The sequence below is a fragment of the Jaculus jaculus genome, chromosome 12 (genome assembly GCF_020740685.1).
Source record: "Jaculus jaculus isolate mJacJac1 chromosome 12, mJacJac1.mat.Y.cur, whole genome shotgun sequence".
Taxonomy (NCBI): Eukaryota; Metazoa; Chordata; class Mammalia; order Rodentia; family Dipodidae; genus Jaculus; species Jaculus jaculus.
Genome location: NC_059113.1, coordinates 59,137,164 through 59,160,570, shown reverse-complemented (window position 1 = coordinate 59,160,570; position 23,407 = coordinate 59,137,164). Strand labels below are relative to the sequence as shown.

Sequence of the window (23,407 nt, the reverse complement as noted above, 5' to 3'; positions counted from 1 at the left end):
GTATTTTCCAGTATCCTGCTTCACAGATGCAATGGCAAGTTTGTGTGACAACACTTGCAACTTTTTAAAAATTTTTTTTTGAGGTAGGGTCTCACTCTAGCTCAGGCTGACCTAGAATTACTTATGTAGTCTCAAGATGGCCTAGAACTCACAGCGATCCTCCTTCCTCTGTCTCCCTGAGTGCTGGGGTTAAAGGCTTGCACTACCACACCTGGCCACATGTAACTTTTTTTTTCAAGGTAGGGTGTCAGTGTAGCTCAGGCTGACCTGGAATGCACTATGTAGTCTCAGGATGGCCTTGAACTCACAGTGATATCCTACCTCTGTCTCCCAAGTTCTTGGATTAAAGGTGTGTGCCACCATGCCCAGCCACATGTAACTATTTTTTTTTTAATTTTTTTTTCATGAGAGAGAGAGAGGGAGGGAGGGAATTGGTGTGCCAGGGCCTCCAGCCACTACAATTGCACTCCAGACATGTGTGCCATCTTGTATACATGTGGAACCTTGCATGCTTACATCACCTTGTATGTCTGGTTTACATGAGATCTGGAGAGTCAGACATGGGTCCTTAGGCTTAAAAGGCAAATGTAGCCAGGTGTGGTAATGCACACCTTTTAATCCCAGCACCCAGGAGGAAGGCAAAGGTAGGAGGATTGCCATGAGTTCAAGGCCACCCGGAGACTCCATAGTGAATTCCAGGTCAGCCTGGACTAGAGTGAGACCCTACCTTACAAAAAAAAAAAAAAAAAAAAAAAAAAAGGCATATGCCTTAACTGCTCTCTCTCCAGCCTGTGACTTTTTTTTTTTTTTTTTTGAGAGTGACAGAAAGAGGCAGAAAGAGAGAGAGAATGGGTGCACCAGGGCCTCCAGCCACTGCAAAAGAGCTCCAGATGCATGTGCCACCTTGTGCATCTGGGGTACTGCGGAATTGAGCCTCAAACCAGGGTCCTTAGGCTTCACAGGCAAGCGCTTAACCACTAAGCCATTTCTCCAGTTCCCTATGACTATTTTTTTTTTTGCATTCTGTTTATTTATTTGAAAGCAACAGACACAGAGAGAAAGAGACAGATAAAGGGAGAGAGAATGGGTGTACCTGGGCCTCCAGCTACTGCAAATGAACTCCAGATGTATGCACCACCTTGCTTATCTGGCTTACATGGGTCCTGGGGAATTGAGCCTCGAACCAGGGTCTTTAGGCTTCACACGCAAGCGCTTAACTGCTAAGCCATCCCCCCCCACACACACCCCGGGACTATTTTTTATACCCTTTTGCCTTCCCTTCATTGTCCTGCACTTTCGATTGTGGCTTCTGCATGCTAAATTTATTCAGGAGTATGTCCAAGCTGCTTACAGTCTGACCCCTCCAGTGTGGTCTGGAGCAGTGACAAGCGGGTTAGCTGTGCTGATCTTTAACTGGTAGTGCTGAGTAAGGACTTAAATCAGACATTGCAAATTGAAGTTAGAGCCTTGGTTTGGAGCACAGCTTCCTTTACTAATGTATTTTATTTTATTAAAGCATCGACAGGTTTTGCTTGAAATATTTTCCAAAAATTACCGAGTCCGCCGGAACATGATCCAGTCTCGGTTGACTCAAGAGTGTGGAGAAGATCTAAGCAAACAGGAGGTGGATAAAGTGCTAAAGGTATGCCCATGTGCATGACTACTCCCAGGGGCCTAGCTCTGGCCGGTAGTAATGAGGTGCTTGACTATGGAGAGGACTGGTGCATTTCTTCCTGCTCTGTGCAGATTAAATCAGCGCCCCAAACCCAGCTGGTCTTGGGGCTCGCCTCCTTCATCCCGTGGAGGGTAGGCCTAGAGTAGGATCAGGACTCTTTATTTCCTGTGACTCTTCTACCATCCTCATGGCTGTTGATGTAGCCACATGCTTACACTTGTTCATCTTTCAGAAAAATCTTTTTTGTAAACTTAAATTTGAAAAGAAATACTATTTGCTTATTATGAAGCTACTTTGGTTTACCTGTGATATTTTTGTGAACTGTGGTATATTTGTAGAAATGGAACACAAAAATCTGATGACACTTTCCCTCCGTTTTGGCCTGTTCTTTGTCATGCAGGCTTTTATCAAGAACCTTTGTCCTGGCCAATCTCACAGTATTTACATTTTCTATATGAAAAGCACATCTATTTTCTAGAACCTCTGAGAATAATACCCTGGGGAAGAGCAGCCCAAGCATGAAGGAGGTCAGGCAGTTCTTGACACTCTGTTTGTATTCCATCCAGTATCAGAAATACAGCAGCTCCTTTCCTATAAAAATCTATCCTTAACTTTTTCTTTCTCAATTCCTAGGACTGTTGTGTAAGCTACGGTGGCATGTGGTACCTTAAGGGGACAGTACAGTCTTGACAATAGTAGCAAACCACGAACCCAACGAATCCAAGCCCAGGGAAGGAGGGCAGAGCTGAAGTAGAGTCTCGACTTGCCTGAGAAGACAGAGCAGGAGGATCTGCCATCTCGTGTCTGGTGGCACTTCCTGGCCCAGAGGACAAGAGGGGCTCACACTCAGCCAGTAGCAGGGTCAGCTTAAGTGAGATCGCTCTCAGCAGAGACCAGCCAGGCCGCCTTTGCAGTACAATTTGAAATTCCTGATGTATTTTACTTATTTGGTTTCATTCTCATAATAAAGAGAGTGTATACTGACATGGGCAGGATGATGAAAATCATGGTTTAATATTTTCCTTTTTAAACTAAATGCCAACAAAGTCAAGTTTATGTTTACAAGATGAAGAGAACCTTAAGGATTTTAATATTTTAAAAAAAGACGAGAAGCCAGTATTTAGTCTTAGATTATCTACCTGCTAAGACTTCTGCCAATTTAATTAAACCAAATTCAGTTGTTTTTCTGTTGGGTTTTTGAGGCCATTTTCCCTTTTACCACAGCCTGCTTTATGTAGCAGTCTCCACTGTTTACATGAGCCACAGCAAAAAAGTTAGAATCAAATCCATCTTCTTTCGTTTGCAGAAAGATGCAAACTAAACCAGGTAAGTGTGGAGCAGTGTGTAAGTGAGGTTATCACACTTTGATGTAAAAATTTTCTATTTTGTGGATTTTTTAAATAAATCTAACACTAACCTGGCATCATGGTGCTGCTGTCCTCAAATAGTTGCAGAAAGAAAATGTCTTCTATGCTGTCAAAGCGTAGGTATACTAGAGAGGGAAGGAAGACCAGACTCTGGAGCCATGTTAGGGCAGATAGATCACAACAGCTCATGTGCTTACTGCTGCTCACCCAGAGGTCACAGACTGATCTGGTGCTGAGTGGGGTCCTGACTGGAGCCTGGACTGGCATGCCCACCAGTCCCTAAATGCTGTTTTGCTGCTCCCACTGCTCAGGCCACCAATGAGTAGGAACAACCACTGAGTGGTCGTAGCTGTTCAGCAGACAGCAAAATGGAAAGAAGGTTGACTGGCAGAAAACAAACACTAGTTTCTTTAAAAAGAAGAGAATGGGGAACTAATGGTGGAAACTCCTTGAGAGCAGTGCTATCCAGTAGGAATGTGAGTCATGTAATTTTTAAAATAGTTTTTAAAAAGATTAAATTTAAATGTATTCAGCCCCAAATATTTTAAATGCCAAAATGTAATAAAAATATTATTTTGTTCTTTTTTTGTACTAAGTCTTCAAAATTTGGTATTTTATATTTTACACATTATAAACACTTGAGGTAGGATTTGCATACTCAGTTGTCACACATAGCTAGTGGTTAATGTACTAGGCCATACAACCATTGATGAGGCAGGGAAAAAATGAAAATTAAGCGAAAGTAGGTAAGCTGTGAGTTTCTCTACCTAGTTGAGGCTTTTGTATAGTACATCTACTGTCTGAAGGTTTAAATGATGGTCTGTGCTGTCCTGCCCTTAAGAAATAAAGGACCAAATACTTTGGCACAAATCAGAACATCATTGGTCAGGGATGTATGCTGTCAAACATTTGGTAGTATCATGTGACAGGCTGCCCATCTTGTACTCTTGGTTCTATGTGGTAACATGAGCCTGAAGAGTAAACAGTTAACACGACTGAGTAGGAAGGAGTGTGTCCTTACATTACATACCAGTGTCCTTTCTGCCTTTGAAAGGGGAACCCTTCACATGGGTTGGCACAGATAGTATCCTAGTGCCACCATGTAGCAGAACATACCCAGTTCTAGAGTTGTCAATGGGGAAATCCAAGCCTGAATGAAGTACTTAAACACATAGATAAGAAAGAATAAGTGAGAATGCTGAATTCCAATAGTTGTTAGTTATTGGAAAGAGAAAGAGGCAGAATGGACACGCCAGGGCTTCTAGCCATTGCATGTGTTACCTTGTGCATCTGGCTTATATGGGTACTGGGGAATTGAACCTGGGTGCTTAGGCTCTGCAGGCAAGTGCCTTAATTGCCAAGCCATCTCTACAGCCCTCTATTTTTACAAATTATTTTCAAGCAGAGAGAGAGTATGGACATGCCACAAAGAGCTCTGGATTCATGCACTGCTTTGTATGTACATCTGACTATTTGTGGGCACTAGTGAATTGAACCTTGGTCATTAGGCTTTTTGGGCAAATGCCCTAAGTGCTGAGCCATCTCTCTTGCCCCAGAATTACTTTTTAAAATTTTATTAATAATATTTTTATTGGCTTTTGAGGTAGAGCCTCGCTGTAGCTCAGGATGACCTGAAATTCACTATGTAGTCTCAGGGTGGCCTCACACTCATGGCAATCCTCCTACCTCTGCTTCCCAAATGCTGGGATTAAAGGCATGCACCGCCACTTCTTGAATTTTTATTTTATTTTATTTTAATTTGAGAGAGAGAAAGGCAGATAGAGAATGGGTGTGCCAGGGCCTCTAGCCACTGCATACGAACTCCAGATGCAAGCGCCACCTTGTGCATCTGGCTTGATGTGAGTACTGGGGAATAGAAGCTGGGTCCTTTGGCTTTGCTGACAAGTGCTTCAACTGCTGAGCCATCTCTCCAGCCCTGGAATTACTTTCCAAAACAAATTCTGAAGCTGAAAAGTAAAGTAAATAAAACAATGTAGGTTGAAGCAATAGCTCATTGGTAATGGTAAAGTGCTTGCCTTGCACATATGACCATAGTTCCACTGCAGTGTACCTGTAATCCCAGTACTGAGGAAACAGACGCCGCAGGATCCCTGGAGATTGCTGTTTAGTTTAGCCTAATTGGTGAGCCCTAAGCCAGAGATAGACCCTGCCTCAAAAGAGGTGGACAACATACTTGACAATGACATGTGAGGTCCTTTGCACACATGTGCACACATACCTGCACACATGAATGTATATTTTAAAATATGAATAAAAATAATAATTGTGATAGTATCGACAGCAGAACTGATTGAACAGAAAGTTACCAGAAAATACGCAAAGGGGAGTGAAAAAAAGAAGTAAAAGCCAGGTGTGGTGGCTCACACCTTTAATGCCAGCACTTGGGAGGCAGAGGTAAGAGGATCACTATGAGTTCAGGGCCACCCTGAGACTCCATAGTGAATTCCAGGTCAGCCTGTACTAGAGTGAGACCCTATCTTGAGAAACCAAAAAAAAAAAATATATATATATATATATACACACACACACACACACACACACACACACACACACACACATACATACATATACATATATACCCACACATATGCATATATACATGCATACATACATACATACACACACACAAAGGGGTAGACCATCTGTACACACCCATCCAGAACATGGAGGACTACATTGTTTAGGTCCCAGGTGAGTGCTACCCCTGTTCCCAAAACAGTCACACCTGAAGACCTCCTGCCACCCTCCTCACCTTGCAGAGTGAGGAACACTAAGCCTTCTTATCTCTGGTCCTTTGCCTCCTGTGTGCTAGGCTCAGATGCACTTAGGTACATTGCCTGCCCATTCAAGCCCTGAGCAAGGCAGACAAGGTTGTTCATGTCCCAGATGACCACCCCCTGTGCCCAAGCCAATTATGTGTGTAGACCACTCACCAGCACCTGTCCCCTGCAGTAAGGAGCACTAGCTCTGACTGGCTCTTGACCAGTCCCCCTTATGCCCAACCCAGAGGCATGTGTAGACTGCCTACCTCGGACAAGGCTGCTCAGGCCCCAGGTCCTCACCCCTGCATGCAGCCCACATGTGCTTTTCAACCACCTGCCCATGCTCGCCCAGAACTAGGTGGACCACACTACTCAAGTGGAGCCACTGTAGAGGGATTAGGGATTAGCAAATAACACAAGAGGGGTGGAGAGGAGATGGCTCAGCAGTTAAGGTGCTTGCCTGCAATGCCTAAGGCCCTGGGTTTGCTTCCCCAGTACCCTAAGACCAGATGCCTAGTGTGGTATGTGCATCTGGAGCTCATTTGCTGTGGCTAGAGACAGGGGCATGCCCATTCTCTCTCACAAGTAAATAAAATGATTTTTTAAAGTTATTAAAAATAATACAAGTGAGCTGGGCATGGTGGTGCATACCTTGAATCCTAGCACTTGGGAGACAGATAGGAGGATCATCATGAATTCGAGGCCACCCTGAAAATACATAGTAAATTCAAGGTCAGCCTAAGCTAGAGTGAGACCCTACCGGAAAAAAAAAGCCAGGTGTGGTGGTGCATGCCTTTAATCCTAGCATATGGGAGGCAGAAGTAGGAGTATCACCGTGAGTTTGAGGCCACCATGAGACTACATAGTTAATTGCAGGTCAGCCTGGGCCAGAGTGAAACCCTGCCTCGAAAAACCAGCGCGCACACACACACACACGAGGGCTGGACAGATGGTTTAGTGGTTAAAGCATTTGCCTGCAAAGCCAAAGGACCCAGGTTCAACTATCCAGGATCCACATAAGCCAGATGCACAAGGTAGCACATGCATCTGGAGTTGAGTTGCAGTGGCTGAAGGCCCTGGCATGCCCATTCTCTTTCTATGTGCCTTTCTCATAAATAAATAAATAAATAAATAAATATTTTTTTTACAAGGTAGGGTTTCACTCTAGCCCAGGCTGACCTGGAATTCACTATGTAGTCTCAGGGTGGCCTCAAACTTTTGGCGATCCTCCTACCTCTGCCTCCCATGCTGGGATTAAAGGTGTGCACCACCACTCCCGGCTTTTTTAAACTTCAGTTCTTTCTTTCCTTCCTTCCTTCCTTCCTTCCTTCCTTCCTTCCTTCCTTCCTTCCTTCCTTCCTTCCTCCCTCCCTCCCTCCCTCCCTCCCTCCCTCCCTCCCTCCCTCCCTCCCTTCCTTCCTTTGCGACAGACACAGAGAGAAAGACAGGTAGAGGGAGAGAGAGAGAATGGGCGCGCCAGGGCTTCCAGCCTCTGCAAACGAACTCCAGACGCATGCGCCACCTTGTGCATCTGGCTAACGTGGGACCTGGGGAACCGAGCCTTGAACCGGGGTCCTTAGGCTTCATAGGCAAGTACTTAACCGCTAAGCCATCTCTCCAGCCCCCAGCTTTTTAAAATAAATATATTTTTTTAAATAATACAAGCTGGGCATGGTGGCTCACACCTTTAATCCCAGCATGGGAGGCAGAGGTAGGAGGATTGCCACCACCCTGAGACTACATAGTGATAGTGAATTCCAGGTCAGCCTGAGCCAGAGTGAAACCCTACCTCAAAAAACCAAAAAAAAACTATAGAAAAGTCTATCTGAGTACAAGAGGCATACAGAACACCAAATAGGCCCAGAGAAGACATTCCCTAGGTTACATTATATTTAATAGTTTTTTTATTTATGTATTTGCAGCTGGGCATGGTGGCACACATCTTTAAACCCAGCACTAGGAGGCAGAAATAGGAGGTTTGTCATGAGTTTGAGGCTACTCTGAGACTACATAGTGAATTACCAGTCAGCCTGAGCTAGTGTGAGACCCTACCTGGGGGGGGGGGAAAGTGTGAGGTCTATTTATGTATTTGCAAGCAGAGAAAGATAGAAGAGAGACAGACAGAGGGAATGGTATGGCACACCCTCCAGACACTGCAAACAAACTACAGATGCCGTGTGTCACTTTATGCATCTGGTTTTGCATGGATACTGGGAATTGAACTTGGGTCATTAGGCTTTACAGGTAAGTGCCTTAACCACTGAACAATAGCTCCATCCCATACATTATATTTAAAACACTAAACATAGAAAACAAAGAGTAATAAAAGCTGCAAGAGAAAAATAGCTCATCACTTAAAAATGTAAGTCTATGAGAATAGCATATGATTTTTCAATGGAAACTTAAAGTCTGAAGGGTTTGCAATGGGTATTTCAAATATTGAAAGACCTTGGTTGCCCATTTCTGTTGTAGACAGCTTCATGTTGCTGGGATGAACATCCAAACCAGACACAGTTTATAGGAGGAAGGAGTTTATTTCAGCTTACAGATCTAGGGAGAAGTTCCATCTATGGTGATTTCTGTTGTTGGGATGAACATTCAAACCAGACAGTTTATAGGAGGAAGGAATTTATTTCAGTTTATAGATGCAGGAGAAGTTTCATTAATGGTGGAAGAAGCTGGCTCCCATTCGTAAATCCAAGCAGAGAGAGAGAGAAACTACCACCAGCCAGCAAAAACCAGAAGCAGCAAACACAAAACTTAGCAAACAGAACCACCAGAGCTCAAACTGCTCCCTTATACCTTTGCGCTGGAATTCAGATCCACCTCCAAGCACACCTTTGGGCTGGATCGCAGGATCATCCCCCAGTGAATGTCCTCTAGCCAAGCGTCTAGAAACCCAGGTTATAAGCTTTATGAAACACTTGAGTCTCATGGGGGACATACATTCAAACTACCATATCCTGCCCCTGGCCCACAATGGATTCACGATCATCTCACATTATAAAGTGTATTAAGTCCAACTTCACAGGTCCCCATAATCTTTTACCAACTTTAAGATTGTTCCAAAGTCCCAAGTCATATCCAGGATTGAAGACTGTCTCTTAACTGTTGGTCCTGTAAAATCAAAACAAGTTACATATTTTCAACATACAATGGCACTGAGTAAATATTTCCATTGCTATAAGGCATAATAAGGAGAAACTTTACCAATGCAAACTCAATAACCATCAGGTAAACATCAAACATCTGCAGTTCAAGTCTGACATCCATAACCAGTAATGACCACCTCTGGATTTTCAATTCCCATCCCTACAGCTGTGCTGAGTATCCAGAAAAAACGTTCATCCTGAGCCAATAGCATTCCATGGCAACCATTGCACAGTACTGGTATATTCAAAACATCTTCAGGTCTCTACTGCAAACTATGGTCTCCATTATACAAAGGCCTCACTGGCCTCTCTACCAGAGACATCACAATCTGCTTCATTTGCCCATTTTAGCAGTGGCTCCTGGAACTGTGCACTTCATAACTTCATAACATGCATTTTTCATGTTTCCAAAATCAGTGCCAGATGTATAGTGACACAGCCAATTGTTAATCCAGGGAGGAAATAAATCTTGACCTTCAGTCTTTAGAATTCTTCCTTCCAATACTGCATCTCCTTTCAAGAGTTTGCATTTCTGCACTGAAGAGATGGCTTAGTGGTTAAGCACCATCCTGTGAAGCCTAAGGACCCAGAATCAATTCCTCATGACCTACATAAGCCAGATGCACAAGGTGGCACATGCATCTGGAGTTTGTTTTCAGTGACTGGAGGCCCTGATGTGACCATTCTCTCTCTCTTTGCCCTTCTCTCTCTCTCTCTCAAATAAAAATTAAAAAATAAAAATAAATAAATTTTTAAAAAGAGTTTGCATTCCTACCTATGCAGTCTTTCCTGTAGGCAGCATTTTTGCATAGTTTCAGCATAAATAGTTGAGCCATTCTTTTTTTTTTTTTTTCTCAGTCTAGCCCAGGCCAACCTGGAATTCACTATGTAGTCTTAGGGTGGCCTGGAATTCATGCAATCCTACTAACTCTGCCTCCTGAGTGCTGGGATTAAAGGCATGTGCCACCTCACCCACTTGGTGAGCTATTCTTAATGATACTAATCTCCCTGACAATAGCAGCTGCAGTAACCTATTGTAGTAGTTTGAATATATTTCCCCCAATAGACTCATTAATGCTTGTAACTTGGATGTCCAGCTGCCTGGCTAGAAGAGATATCACTGAGAACAGATACTGGGGTCCAGTCCAAGGTGTGTTTGGGCAAATCTTATTTCTGGCCAAAAGATATGCAGAGTGCTTGAGCTCTGCATGGGTACTCTGTAGTTTTGGCTACTAGTTTTGCTTTTGCTTGTGGTGCTGGTTGATGGCTGTGTTTCTCCACTTTGATCTGTGAAAGAGGGCCAGCTTGTTTGATCATCAATGGAATGTTCCCTGGATATGTAAGCTTTAAATAAATTCATTCCCCTCATAACCTGTGTCTGGTTTGGAAGTTCATCCCAGCAGTGTGGAACTGACTATGACACCTACCAATTTTAAGTCTTGTATCTTTCAGTTCTATATCTTCCACCAAGCACAACAGTCTATTATTTTCAAGTTCAACCTCGATTAAACTCTTTAGGCATGGGCAGCAAAATGCAGACAGCCTTAATGCCAGTAGCCCAGTTCCAACCAAATTCTCTGTAGTCTCTCCTTCTCTTTTGAAAGTTCATTAGCAAAGCCTCGAAATACAATTATCTTTTAAATTTTATTTATTTTATTTTTTGGTTTTTCAAGGTAGGATCTCACTCTAGTTCAGGCTGACCCGGAATTCACTATGTAGTTTCAGGATGACCTCGAACTCATGGCGATCATCCTACCCTTGCCTCCCACGTGCTAGGATTAAAGGCATGCACCACCATGCCTGGCTACAATGCTCTTTATTTTTAAATTTTGAATTTAAAATTTAAAACTATGAATTTGTTGAGGAGAAAATCAAAATTGTGGGATTCATTTAAGGGACAACTCTTTTCATTTAGCATTTTCAAACTCTCACCAAAATAGCCCATAAAACTTGGCTTACCACTCTGGAAGATGTCTTCAGTCCCAAATATGAATTCCATGCCCATTCTTCCTCTAGTATACAAGTTCCAAAAGACCAAAATCCACAGTCAGATACATCATGCAGCAGCACTCCAGCTCTCTGATACCACATTTCTGTTGTACACAGCTTCATGTTGCTGGTATGGACATCCAAGCAGACACAATTTATAGGAGGAGGGAGGTTATTTAAGGGGAAAGTTACATCTATGACAGTAAAAGCTGGCTCCCATTCATAAATCCAAGCTGAGAAAAAACATCAGCAGCCAGCAAACACCAAAAGCAACAAACACAAAACCAGTAGCAAGCAGGACCACCAGAGCTCAAACTGCTCTCTTACATCTTTGGACTGGAATTCAGACCCAACCCCAAACACACCTTTGGGATGGATCCCAGGATCTACCCTTCCTCTAGCCAGGCAGCTGAGACCCAAGTTACAAGCTTTAACAAAATACCCAAGTCTGTTTGTGGGGGACATACATTTAAACTACCACACAACCCAAACTACTATACCCAGCAAAATTATCCCTCATAATAGGAGAGAAAAAAACCTTCCATGATAAAAGCCGGCTATATGAATATATGATCACTAGGTTAGCCTTTCTAAAGAGAATACTGAATGGAATATATCATACTCAGGAGAAAAGTAAACATACTCAAAAGGCTACAGGAAGGAAAGAACAATAATTAAAAATGGAATCAGCTGGGCATGATGGCACACATCTTTCATCCCAGCACTCAGGAAGTAGAGGTAGAAGGATCACTGTGAGTTCAAGGCCACCCTGAAACTACATAGTGAATTCCAGGTCAGCCTGGACCAGAGAGAGACCCTACCTTGAAAAACCAAAAAATAAAAAAAGTAAAAAATTAAAAATAAAAAGATAATTGTATTTGGAGGTCAGCCTGGACTAGAGTAAGACCCTACCTCAAAAACACATTAACAAAAAGAAAGAAAAACCACCACCAACAACAAAAACTAGAATACCTGTTAAAGCTAATGAAGATCGTGGTAACACCAAACTCCACAAAATCTTCAACATGACGGGAGTTACCTCACACCTCTCACTTGTTACTCTGGTTTTTTGTTTGTTTGTTTGTTTTGTTTTTTTTGGGGTCTCACTCTAGCCCAGGCTGACCTGGAATTCACTAGGGAGTCTCAGGGTGGCCTTGAACTCAACAGTGATCCTCTGCCTCCCAAGTGCTGGGATTAAAGGTGTGTGCCACCATGCCCTGCTCACTTGTAACTTTGAATATCAATGGATTCAATTTCCTAGTCAAAGGATACAGATTAACAGGCTGAATCAGTAAACCGGATCCATCCATTTTCTATCTTCAAGAAACCCACTGTAGCAGACAGCTTCAGTGTTGCAGGGATGAACTTAACCAGACACAGTTATGGAGGAAGGGAATTGATCTGAAGCTTGCAGATTGAGGGGAAGTTCCATAATGGCAGAAGAAGCTGGACCACTTTCACAGGTCCACGCAGCGAGAGAAGCCCCTACACCACCACAAGCAAGCACACTTCAGGAACTCCAGAAAAGCTTTAACACTGCATATCTTTAGACTGGAATTCCAAATCCACCCCTATATCTTAGGGCTGGACCCTAGGATCAGCCTTTAGAGACACCTCCTCTAGTCAGGTGTCTGGAGATCTAAGTTATAAAACTTGAATAAAACTTCTATATCTATTGGGGGACAGTCATTCAAACTACCACACCCACCCTACCACCAAAGAGACCATCTTGGGCTGGAGAGATGGTTTAGCAGTTAAGACATTTGCTTGCAAAACCAAAGGACCCAGGTTCGATTCCCAGAACCCATGAAAGCCAGATACACAGGTAGCACATGTGTCTGGAGGCCCTGGTGCTCCCATTCTCTCTCTCTCTCTCCCCCTCTTTCTCTCTCAAAAAACTAAAAAGAATGAATGGAAAAAGATATTACCTTGGGGTTAAAAGATGGAAAAATATATTGCAAGAAAATATAAATAAGACTTCCGGTTAAGATGGCGGCGTAGGTACCACGCAAAAGCAGCCTGGGGGGAAAAAAGACCAAAAAACCTCAGCAAAATACACACTTTTACTAAAAAGTGAGGTGTATAGGAAACTGAAGCGACAGTGGAGAAGTAGGAGAGATCCAGAGCCCGTACAGGCCGGCAAAAGCGGCCCCGGCAGCTCCGCCAACTGCCTTGGCAGCGGGGCACACCAGAAAGCTGCCAGGCTCGTCTTCAGCCGCAGGAAAAGCCAGGTGCGGGATTTTCCCCTCACACCGCGCTCTCCGCAACTCGGGAAACGTGAAGGGAGAGCGGCAGTGAGCAGCGGAGGAGCAGACCACGAGGTAGAAGAACACGTGGAGCAGCAAGAGAACCAGAGCAGCTGCGGCTCCCTCCCCTCCCCCACCGCCTGAGCCCAGCTCTGGTGAACAGAGCAGCGGCCCGAAGGACCCGGCCATGCCAACTTGAGCCAACAACGAGACCCAAGCAGGAGAAGAGTTCGGCAGCAACATCGGCAGCTCCGGAACCGGTACCAGCAGCCCCAGCAGCAGCAGACCCAGGAGCGGCAGCAGCGGCAGACCCAGGAGTGGAAACAACAGCAGACCCAGAAGCAGCAGCAGTTCCAGCAGCGGGGATGCTGATCTGCAGGGCCACAGTTGCCAGGCTTAGTTTGCCCCACAGGAAAAGCCAGTGCCCAGCTCCAGAAATCAGAACAGCAGCCCAACGACCCAGGCAGCAACTTGACTGAGACCAAAATCATCCAAGGTAACTGGGTTTGCACCAGGAAAGGGTCTCACTTGGTCACAAGCTGACTGGGATCCCTCAACAGACCACAAATCTTAACCTCTGTGTTGATAGAGGATCTGGTTGTTATAACTACTCTGGCATACATACTTGGGGCTGTTTTTGACTGAATGGGTACTGTGTTTAGTTAACTTTTAGAATCTACCAGTATTTTATTCCACTCAGCCTACTTGAATACTCCCATAGCAGGGAAACTCAACCCCTAGGAGCACCTTTGTAGATACTCTCAGAGTCTTAAGAGCCACATCTAACACCTTAAGCTCCTACTCTGAAAATATATAACATCAAATCAATTGATACAGCTAAGAATACCCAGCTAGCTAGAAAATCCAAGCATTAACTTAATTCAAGATGCAAAAATATATACATTATAACACAAGAAACACTAAAAAGCAAGACGATATAAATCCACCTAAAAATATTAATGCATCAGAAATGACCTCCAGTGAGAATGAGTTAGAGGAAATGCCTGAAAAAGATTTCAAAAGAATGATTGTAAATATGTTCAAAGAAGTCAGAGAAATCAAAGGAGTCAAAGAGGAACTTAAAGAGGAAATCAAAGGAATCAAAGAAGATGCAGGACACCAATTTCATGAAATAAAGAAGGCAATACAAGACATAAATAAGGAAATAGAAATAATAAAGAAAAACCAGTCAGAATTACTAGCAATGAAGAACACAGTTAATGAAATAAAAAACTCTGTAGAAAATCTCACCAGTAGAATGGATGAAGGAGAGGACAGAATATCTAAGCTGGAAGACCAGGTGGCAGATCTAATACAGGCCAACAAAGAGAAAGACAAACTTATAGAAAAGTATGAGTGGGAATTTCAAGATATTCAGGACACTAAGAAAAGATCAAATATTAGAATTAAGGGCATAGTAGAAGGAGAAGAATTTCACTCAAAAGGCATAGTAGGTGTCTTCAACAAAATCATAGAAGAAAATTTCCCCCAAATTGGGAAAGAGGTGCCAATACAGATACAGGAAGCCGTTAGAACCCCAGCCAGACAAAACCTGGAAAGAACCTCTCCTCGCCATATTATAATCAAACTTCTAAACACACACACCAAAGAAAAAATATTGAAAGCAGTTAGAAAAATCAAGTTACCTACAAGAGTAAGCCCATAGGATTACAGCAGATTATTCAACACAAACTTTTAAAGCCAGAAGGGCTTGGGGTGATATATTCCAAGTTCTGAAAGATAACAACTGTCAACCAAGGTTACTTTATCCTGCAAAGTTATCCATTCAAATAGATGGAGAAATAAGGATATTCCATGACAAAAGCAGGTTAAAGGAGTATTTGAAGACAAAACCAACTCTACAGAAAATACTTGATAGAATCCTCCATGCTGAAGAAAAGGAAAAGCACTCATATAAGGAACCTAGAAAAAACAAGCAATACTCAAATACTAGTTAACAGAAGAGAGCACAGGTAGAACCAGAAACACACACACACACACAAAAATACACACCTGTCAATAATATCTCTTAATATCAACGGCCTCAATGCCCCAACGAAAAGACATAGATTTGCAGACTGGGTTAAAAAGCAGGATCCTACAATTTGTTGTCTCCAAGAAACTCACCTTTCTACAAAGGATAGACATTATCTTAGGGTGAAAGGTTGGAAGACAGTGTTTCAAGCAAATGGGCCTAGAAAACAAGCAGGGGTTGCTATCCTAATATCGGACAGGGCAGACTTTACTCCAATGTTAGTCAAGAAAGATAAGGAAGGTCACTTTATATTGATTAAGGGCACACTCCAACAGGAGGACATTACAATCCTAAACATATATGCACCTAACATGGGGGCTCCCAAATTCGTTAAACAAACACTATTAGAACTAAGGTCACAGATAACACCAAACACAGTGGTGGTGGGTGACTTTAACACCCCACTCTCATCAACTGACAGGGCATCCAGGGAAAAAATAAACAGAGAGGCATCTGGACTAAATGAGGTCATAGAAGGAATGGACTTAACAGATATATATAGGACATTTCATCCAAAGGCTGCAGAATATACATTCTTTTCAGCAGCACATGGAACGTTCTCTAAAATAGACCATATATTAGGACACAAAGCAAATCTTAACAAATACAGGAAAATTGAAATAATTCCTTGCATTCTATCTGATCACAATGGAATTAAACTACAAATCAGTAGCAAGAAAGGCTATAGAGCATACACAAAATCATGGAAACTAAACAATATACTACTAAATGATGAATGGGTCAATGAAGAAATCAAAAAGGAAATCAAAAACTTTATAGAGTAAACGATAATGAGAACACAACATATCAAAATATCTGGGACACAATGAAGGCAGTTCTAAGAGGTAAATTTATAGCCTTAAGTGCCTATATTAAGAAATTAGAAAGGTCGCAAGTAAACGACCTAATGCTTCGCCTTAAAGCCTTGGAAAAAGAAGAACAAGGCAAACCAAAAATCAGCAGACTGAGAAGAAATAATAAAGATTAGGGCAGAAATTAATGAAATAGAAACAAAAAGAACAATCCAAAGAATTAATGAAACAAAGAGTTGGTTCTTTGAAAGGATAAACAAGATTGATAAACCCTTAGCAAATCTGACCAAAAGAAAGAGAGAAGAGACACATATTAATAAAATCAGGGATGAACAAGGTAACATCACAACAGATTCCAGAGAAATTCAAAAAATCATAGGGACATACTATAAAAGCATATACTCCACAAAGCATGAAAATCTGAAATAAATGGATGATTTCCTGGATTTATATGACCTACCTAAATTAAATCAAAATGAGATTAATCACTTCAATAGACCTATAACAAACATGGAGATCTGAACAGTTATCAATAATCTCCCAACTAAAAAAAGCCCAGGCCCAGATGGATTCACTGCTGAATTTTAGCAGAATTTTAAGGAAGAGCTAACACCATTGCTTCTTAAGCTTTTCCAGGAAATAGAAAAAGAAGGAATTCTACCAAACTCCTTCTAGGAGGCCACCATCACCCTGATACCAAAACCAGGCAAAGATAGAACAAAAAAAGAAAATTACAGACCAATCTCCCTCATGAACATAGATGCAAAAATTCTCAACAAAATATTGGCAAACAGAATACAAGAATATATCAAAAAGATCATTCACCCTGACCAAGTAGGCTTTATCCCAGAGATGCAGGGATGGTTCAACATACGCAAATCTATAAATGTAATACATTACATAAACGGGTTGAAGGACAAAAATCACATGATCATCTCATTAGACGCAGAGAAAGCATTTGACAAAATCCAACATCCCTTCATGATAAAAGTCCTACAGAGACTGGGTATAGAAGGAACATATCTCAATATAATAAAGGCTATTTATGACAAGCCTACAGCCAACATATTACTAAATGGGGAAAAACTGGAAGCTTTTCCATTAAAATCAGGAACAAGACAAGGGTGTCCACTGTCCCCACTTTTATTTAACATAGTTTTGGAAGTCTTAGCTATAGCAATAAGGCAAGAGACACACATAAAAATGATACAAATTGGAAAGGAAGAGATCAAGTTACCATTATTTGCAGATGACCTGATTCTATACATAAAGGACCCTAAAGACTACTAGCAAACTGTTAGAGCTGATCAAAACCTACAGCAATGTAGCAGGATACAAAATAAATACACAGAAATCAGTAGCCTTCATATATGTTAACAACAAAAACACAGAGGATGAAATCAGAGAATCACTCCTGTTCACAATTGCATCAAAAAAAATAAAGTACCTTGGAATAAACCTAATCAAGGAAGTAAAGAATCTATACAATGAGAACTTTAAAACACTCAAGTGAGAAATTGCAGAAGACACTAGAAAGTAGAGAAACATCCCTTGTTCCTGGATTGGAAGAATCAATATTGTGAAAATGGCAATCTTACCTAAAGCAATCTACACAGTTAATGCAATCCCTATCAAAATTCCAAAGGCTTTCTTCACGGAAATAGAAAAAACAATCCAAAAATTCCTTTGGAATCATAAAAAACCTCGAATATCTAAAATAATACTGAGCAACAAACATGAGGCTGATGGTATCACCATACCTGATTTTAACCTATACTACAGAGCCATAGTAACAAAAACAGCATGGTACTGGCACAAAAACAGACATGTAGATCAGTGGAACAGAATAGAGAACCCAGATGTAAGCCCAAGTAGCTATAGCCACCTGATAATCGATAAAAATGCCAAAAATACTCAGTGGAGTAGAGACAGCCTCTTCAGCAAATGGTGTTGGGAAAACTGGATATATATCTGCAGAAGGATGAAAATAGATTCTTCTCTCTCGCCATGCACAAGAATTAAGTCCAAATGGATTAAAGACCTTAACATCAGACCTGAAACTCTGAAACTGCTAGAGGAAAAAGTAGTGGAAACCCTTCAAGATATTGGTCTTGGCAAAGACTTTCTGAATACAACCCCAATTGCTCAGGCAATAAAACCACAGATTAATCACTGGGACCTAATGAAATTACAAAGATTTTGCACTGCAAAGGACACAGTGAAAAAAGCAAAGAGGCAACCTACAGAATGGGAAAAAATCTTCGCCAGCTATATATCTGATAGAGGATTAATATCTAGGATATACAAAGAACTCAAAAAGTTAAATAATAAGGAATCAAACAAGCCAATCAAAAAATGGGCTATGGAGCTAAATAGAGAGTTCTCAAAGGAAGAAATATGAAGGGCATATAAGCATCTAAAAAAATGTTCTATGTCACTAGTCATCAGGGAAATGCAGATTAAAACTACATTGAGATTCCATCTCACTCCTGTCAGATTGGCCACCATCATGAAAACAAATGATCATAAATGTTGGCAGGGATGTGGAAAAAAGGAACCCTTCTACACTGCTGGTGGGAATGCAGTCTGGTCCAGCCATTGTGGAAAACAGTGTGGAGGTTCCTAAAACAGCTAGAGATTGATCTACCATATGACCCAGCTATAGCACTCCTAGGCATATATCCAAAGGACTCATCTCATTTCCTTAGAAGTACATGCTCAACAATGTTTATTCCTGCTCAATTTATAATAGCTGGGAAATGGAACCAGCCTAGATGTCCCTCAACAGATGAGTGGATAATGAAGATGTGGCACATTTATACAATGGAGTTCTACTCAGTGGTAATGAAACATGAAGTTATGAAATTTGCAGAAAAATGGATGGACCTAGAAAGTATTATACTAAGTGAGGTAACCCAGGCCCAGAAAGCCAAGCGCCACATGTTCTCTCTCATATGTGGATCCTAGCTACAGATGATTGGGCTTCTGCATGAGAATGAAAATACTTAGTAGCAGAGGCCAGTAAGGTAAAAAGGAGACATAAAGGGTAGAGAAAGGAAGGGAGGAGGATACTTAATAGGTTGATATTGTATATATGTAATTACAATGATTGTAATGGGGAGGTAATATGATGGAGAATGGAATTTCAAATGGGTAAGTGTGGGGGTGGGGAGGGAGGGAATTACCATGGGATATATTTTATAATCATTGAAAATGTTAATAAAAATTAAAAAATATATATAAATAAGAAACTAGTACGTGTGGCTATGCCAGTATATGACAAAATAGACTTTAAACTAAAAGTAATTAAAAGATATAAAGAAAGCCACTTTATATTCATCAAGGGAAAATATCAACAAAAGGATATTACAATTGTCTATGTTCAAAACATGGGTCCACAGAATTTTATAAAGCAGAATGTTCTGGGCAGGGTAGTGGACACCTTTAATCCCAGCACTCGGGAGGCTGAGGTAGGAGGATGGCTGTGTGTTCAAGGCCACCCTGAGACTACATAATGAATTCTAGGTCAGACTGGGCTAGAGTGAGACCCTACCTCAGAAAAAACAAAAAGAAAAGAAAATGAAAACACAATATACCAAACCTATGGAACACAATGAAGGCAGTCCTAAGAGAAGAGTCCATAGCTGTAAAATGCTTATGTTACCAAAAAACAGAGAGATTGCAAATAACTTAATAATCCATATGAAGGTCTGGAAAAACAAGAGTAATAAGCCAAACCCAAAAGTACCAGTCAGAAAGAAACAATCAAGATCAGGGCAAAAAGAAAAATCAATGGATTAGAAGTGAAGGCAATAATTAAAATTTGACGAGGGGAGCCAGGTGTGGTGGCACACATCTTTAATCCTAGCACTTGGAAGGCAAAGGTAGGAGGATCACCGTGAGTTCGAGGACACCTGAGATTATATAGTGAATTCCAGGTCAGCCTGGGCTACAGCGAGATCCTACCTCGAAAAAATACAAAAACAAAAACAAAAAATTGAAACAAAAAGCTGGTTCTTAAAAAAAATAAAACAAGATTGATATATCCCTAGCCAAATTAATCAAAAGAGAGAAAAGATGCTAATTAAGAAAGAGTAGAGATTTCCTTGGCCTCTGGGACTGGGCCAGCCTGGCGGCACTTGTAAGCACTCGCCTCCTCTTCAGATGCTGTCATGAGAAAACGCCACTGAGTCAGTGAGGACCTGACCTGGTGGTGGTGAGGCTCAAGAGTTGTTGCTAGGCAGCTTTTATCCCCAAGCTAAGTGATCAAAACCACAATGGAGTTGCTTCGTGGAGGTGACATTTAAATGTGGTGCTTTGATTTCCTCTGTAGGGTGTGCTGGTTTTACACACCCAGGGCCCTTGTGGGGTGGTGTGAAAGAAGGTTTCAGATCACACTGGCCACACAGGTACCCTGCGATAGGCCTCTGGGGTTCGCTCTATTTCAGCCTTATTCTGGATATGTGACCCTTGAGTTAGTGGAGGGGAGAGCTTCAGACTGTTGTTCTCTTCTCTCTTTTTGCTCCTCCCCCTCTTTTTTGTCCCTGTCCTTTTTTGGTTTAGTGCTTCAGTTAATTGTGAGGGAATTACAGCTCCTCTTAATGCATAGATCATCTTTAAAGCTAATGTAAGCACATCTGAGTGAGTCACACATAATTTTGGGTTGCAATGGATTTAGAATAATTTATATCTGAAGATCTTTATTATTTTGAGTCATGAATGTATACACTTTGTGAATCAGAGCAGCTTGAATGCCCACAACTCCCTTTTCATAGGGAAGGGAACTGAACAGATTTCTCAAGTGAAGAAATAGAAATAGCCAATAAAATACCTTTAAAATGTTCAACATCTTTAGTCATCAGGGAAATGCAAATACAAACAATTTTGAGATTTCATCTCACTCCAATCAGAATGGTTAGCATCAAAAAAATCAAATGGGGGCTGGAGGGGTGACTTAGCAGTTAAGGCATTTGCCTGCAAAGCCAAAGGACCCAGGTTTGATTCCCCAGAACCCATGTTAGCCAGATGCACAAGGGGGTACATGCCTCTGGAGTTCGTTTGCAGTGGCTAGAGGCCCTGGCATGCCCATTCTCTCTCTCTCTTCCTCTTTCTGTCTGCGAAATAAATAAATAACAATAAAATATTTTGCCCGGGGTGGTGGCGCATGCCTTTAATCCCAGCACTTAAGAGGCAGAGGTAGGAGGATCATTGTGAGTTTGAGGCCACCCTGAGACCTCATAGTGAATTCCAGGTCAGCCTGAGCTAGAGTGAGACCCTAACTTGAAAAACCTATGTATATGTATTTAAAAAAATCAAATGAGGGCTGGAAAGATGATTTCGTGGTTAAGGCCCTTGCCTGTGAAGCCTAAGGACCCAGGTTCAATTCCCCAGTACCCACGTAAGCCAGATGCACAAAGTGGTACATGTGTCTGGAGTTCATTTTCAGTGGTGCGTATAGATCCTGGCACACCCATTCTGTCTATTTGCCTCTTTGTCTCTCTCATGAATAAATAAATAAATAATAACAAAGATGGGCATGGTGGCATATGCCTCCCTTTAATGCCAGCACTGAGGAGGCTGAGGTTGGAAGGTTGCTGTGAGTTCAAGGCCAGCCTCAAATTCCAGGTCAACCTGGGCTAGATCAAGACCCTACCTCAAAAAAAAAAAAAAAAGATCAAATGAAGGGCTAGAGAGATGGTTTCACAATTAATGCATTCGCCTACAAAGCCTGATGACTCTGGTTCAATTCCCCAGTAGCCAAGTAAAGTCAGATGCACAAAGTGACACATGCATCTGGAGTTCATTTGCAGTGGTTGGAGACCCTGGCATGCCCATTCTGTCTGTCTGTCTCTCTTCTATCGCTCTCTACTTGCAAATAAAATTATTTCTTAAATTTTTCTTTTTAAATAATGAGGCCAGTTGTGGTGGTGCATGCCTTTAATCCCAGCACTTGAGAGACAGAGGTAAGAGGATTGCTATGAGTTTGAGGCCAGCCTGGAACTACAGAGTGAGTTCCAGGTTAACCTGAGCTAGAGTGAGGCCCTACCTTGAAGACAAACAGAAAACAAGTCAAGGCTAGAGAAATGGCTCAGCAGTTAAGGCACTTGCCTACAAAGCCTAATGGTCAGGGTTTGAGTCCCTAGTACCCACATGCACGTGAAACGTGCATCTGGAGTTCATTTGCAATGGCTGGAGGCCCTGGAATGCCCATTTTCTCTGTCTTTCAGCTTGCAAATAAATAAATAAATAAATAATTTAAAAACATGTATTGATGGGCTAGAGAGATGCTTAGCAGTTAAGGTGCTTGCCTACAAAGCCAAAGGACCTAGGTTTGATTTTCCAGGATCCTAGTAAAGCCATATGCACAAAGTAGTGCATGTGTCTAGAGTTCCTCTGCAGTGGCTGGAGGCCCTGGTGTGCCCATTCTCTCTTTCTGCCTCTTTCTTTCTCTCTTTCTTTCTCTCTCTCTCTCTTTCTTTCTTTCTTTCTTTCTTTCTTTCTTTCTTTCTTTCTTTCTCTCTCTCTCTCTCTCAAATAAATAAAATATTTTTTAAAACTTTTTTTGTGTGTGTGTGTTTTGCTTTTTTGTTTAGATTTTTTTTAATTTTTGAAATTTATTTATTTGAGAATGACAGACACAGAGAGAAAGACAGATAGAGGGAGAGAGAGAGAATGGGCGCGCCAGGGCTTCCAGCCTCTGCAAACGAACTCCAGACACGTGCGCCCCCTTGTGCATCTGGCTAACGTGGGACCTGGGGAACTGAGCCTCGAACCAGGGTCCTTAGGCTTCACAGGCAAGCGCTTAACCATCTCTCCAGCCCTTAAATTTTTTTTTTTGAGGTAGAGTTTCACTCTAGCCCAGGCTGACCTGGAATTCACTATGTAGGGGGTATCATCGAACTCATGGTGATCCTCCTACCTCTGCCTCCAGAGTGTTGAGATATATTGGCAAATATTTAATTAAAAAGAATCTAAAAACAGATCCACCATTGGACCCAATTATACCACTTCTGGCACAAACCCTAAAGACTACTCTTTAATATAGAAATACTTGCTCAGCCATGTTTGTTGCAGCACTATTCACAATAGCTAAATGGAATCAGTCCAGATGCCCATCAGCTGATGAATGGACATGAAGACATGCTACATATACACAGTGAAGTTCTATTTGGTGGTAAGGAAAAATGAAAATGAAACTTGCAGAGAAATGGATGGACCTGCAAAAAAAATTATACTGAGGTTACCCAGGCTCAAGAAAGAAATGTCATTATGTTCTCTGTCATATATGGATCGTGACATGGACTAGTTTAGTAGTACTTCTTAGGAAGCTAGAATGAGGTTTTGAGGG

General features: G+C 41.8%; 1 protein-coding gene across 2 annotated transcripts in view; it reads left to right on the top strand.

The window, feature by feature from the left end:
• Positions 1 to 3,633, top strand: part of Polr3e (RNA polymerase III subunit E) — a 36,338-nt gene extending 32,705 nt beyond the window's left edge. For both annotated transcript variants that reach the window (XM_045131383.1, XM_045131384.1), the window contains 2 exons: positions 1,517 to 1,642; positions 2,309 to 3,633. In XM_045131383.1, coding sequence (XP_044987318.1) covers positions 1,517 to 1,642; positions 2,309 to 2,365 — 183 coding nt within the window. In that variant the 3' untranslated portion in view covers positions 2,366 to 3,633. The remainder of the gene's footprint in view (positions 1 to 1,516; positions 1,643 to 2,308) is intronic.
• Positions 3,634 to 23,407: the final 19,774 nt, after the last annotated feature.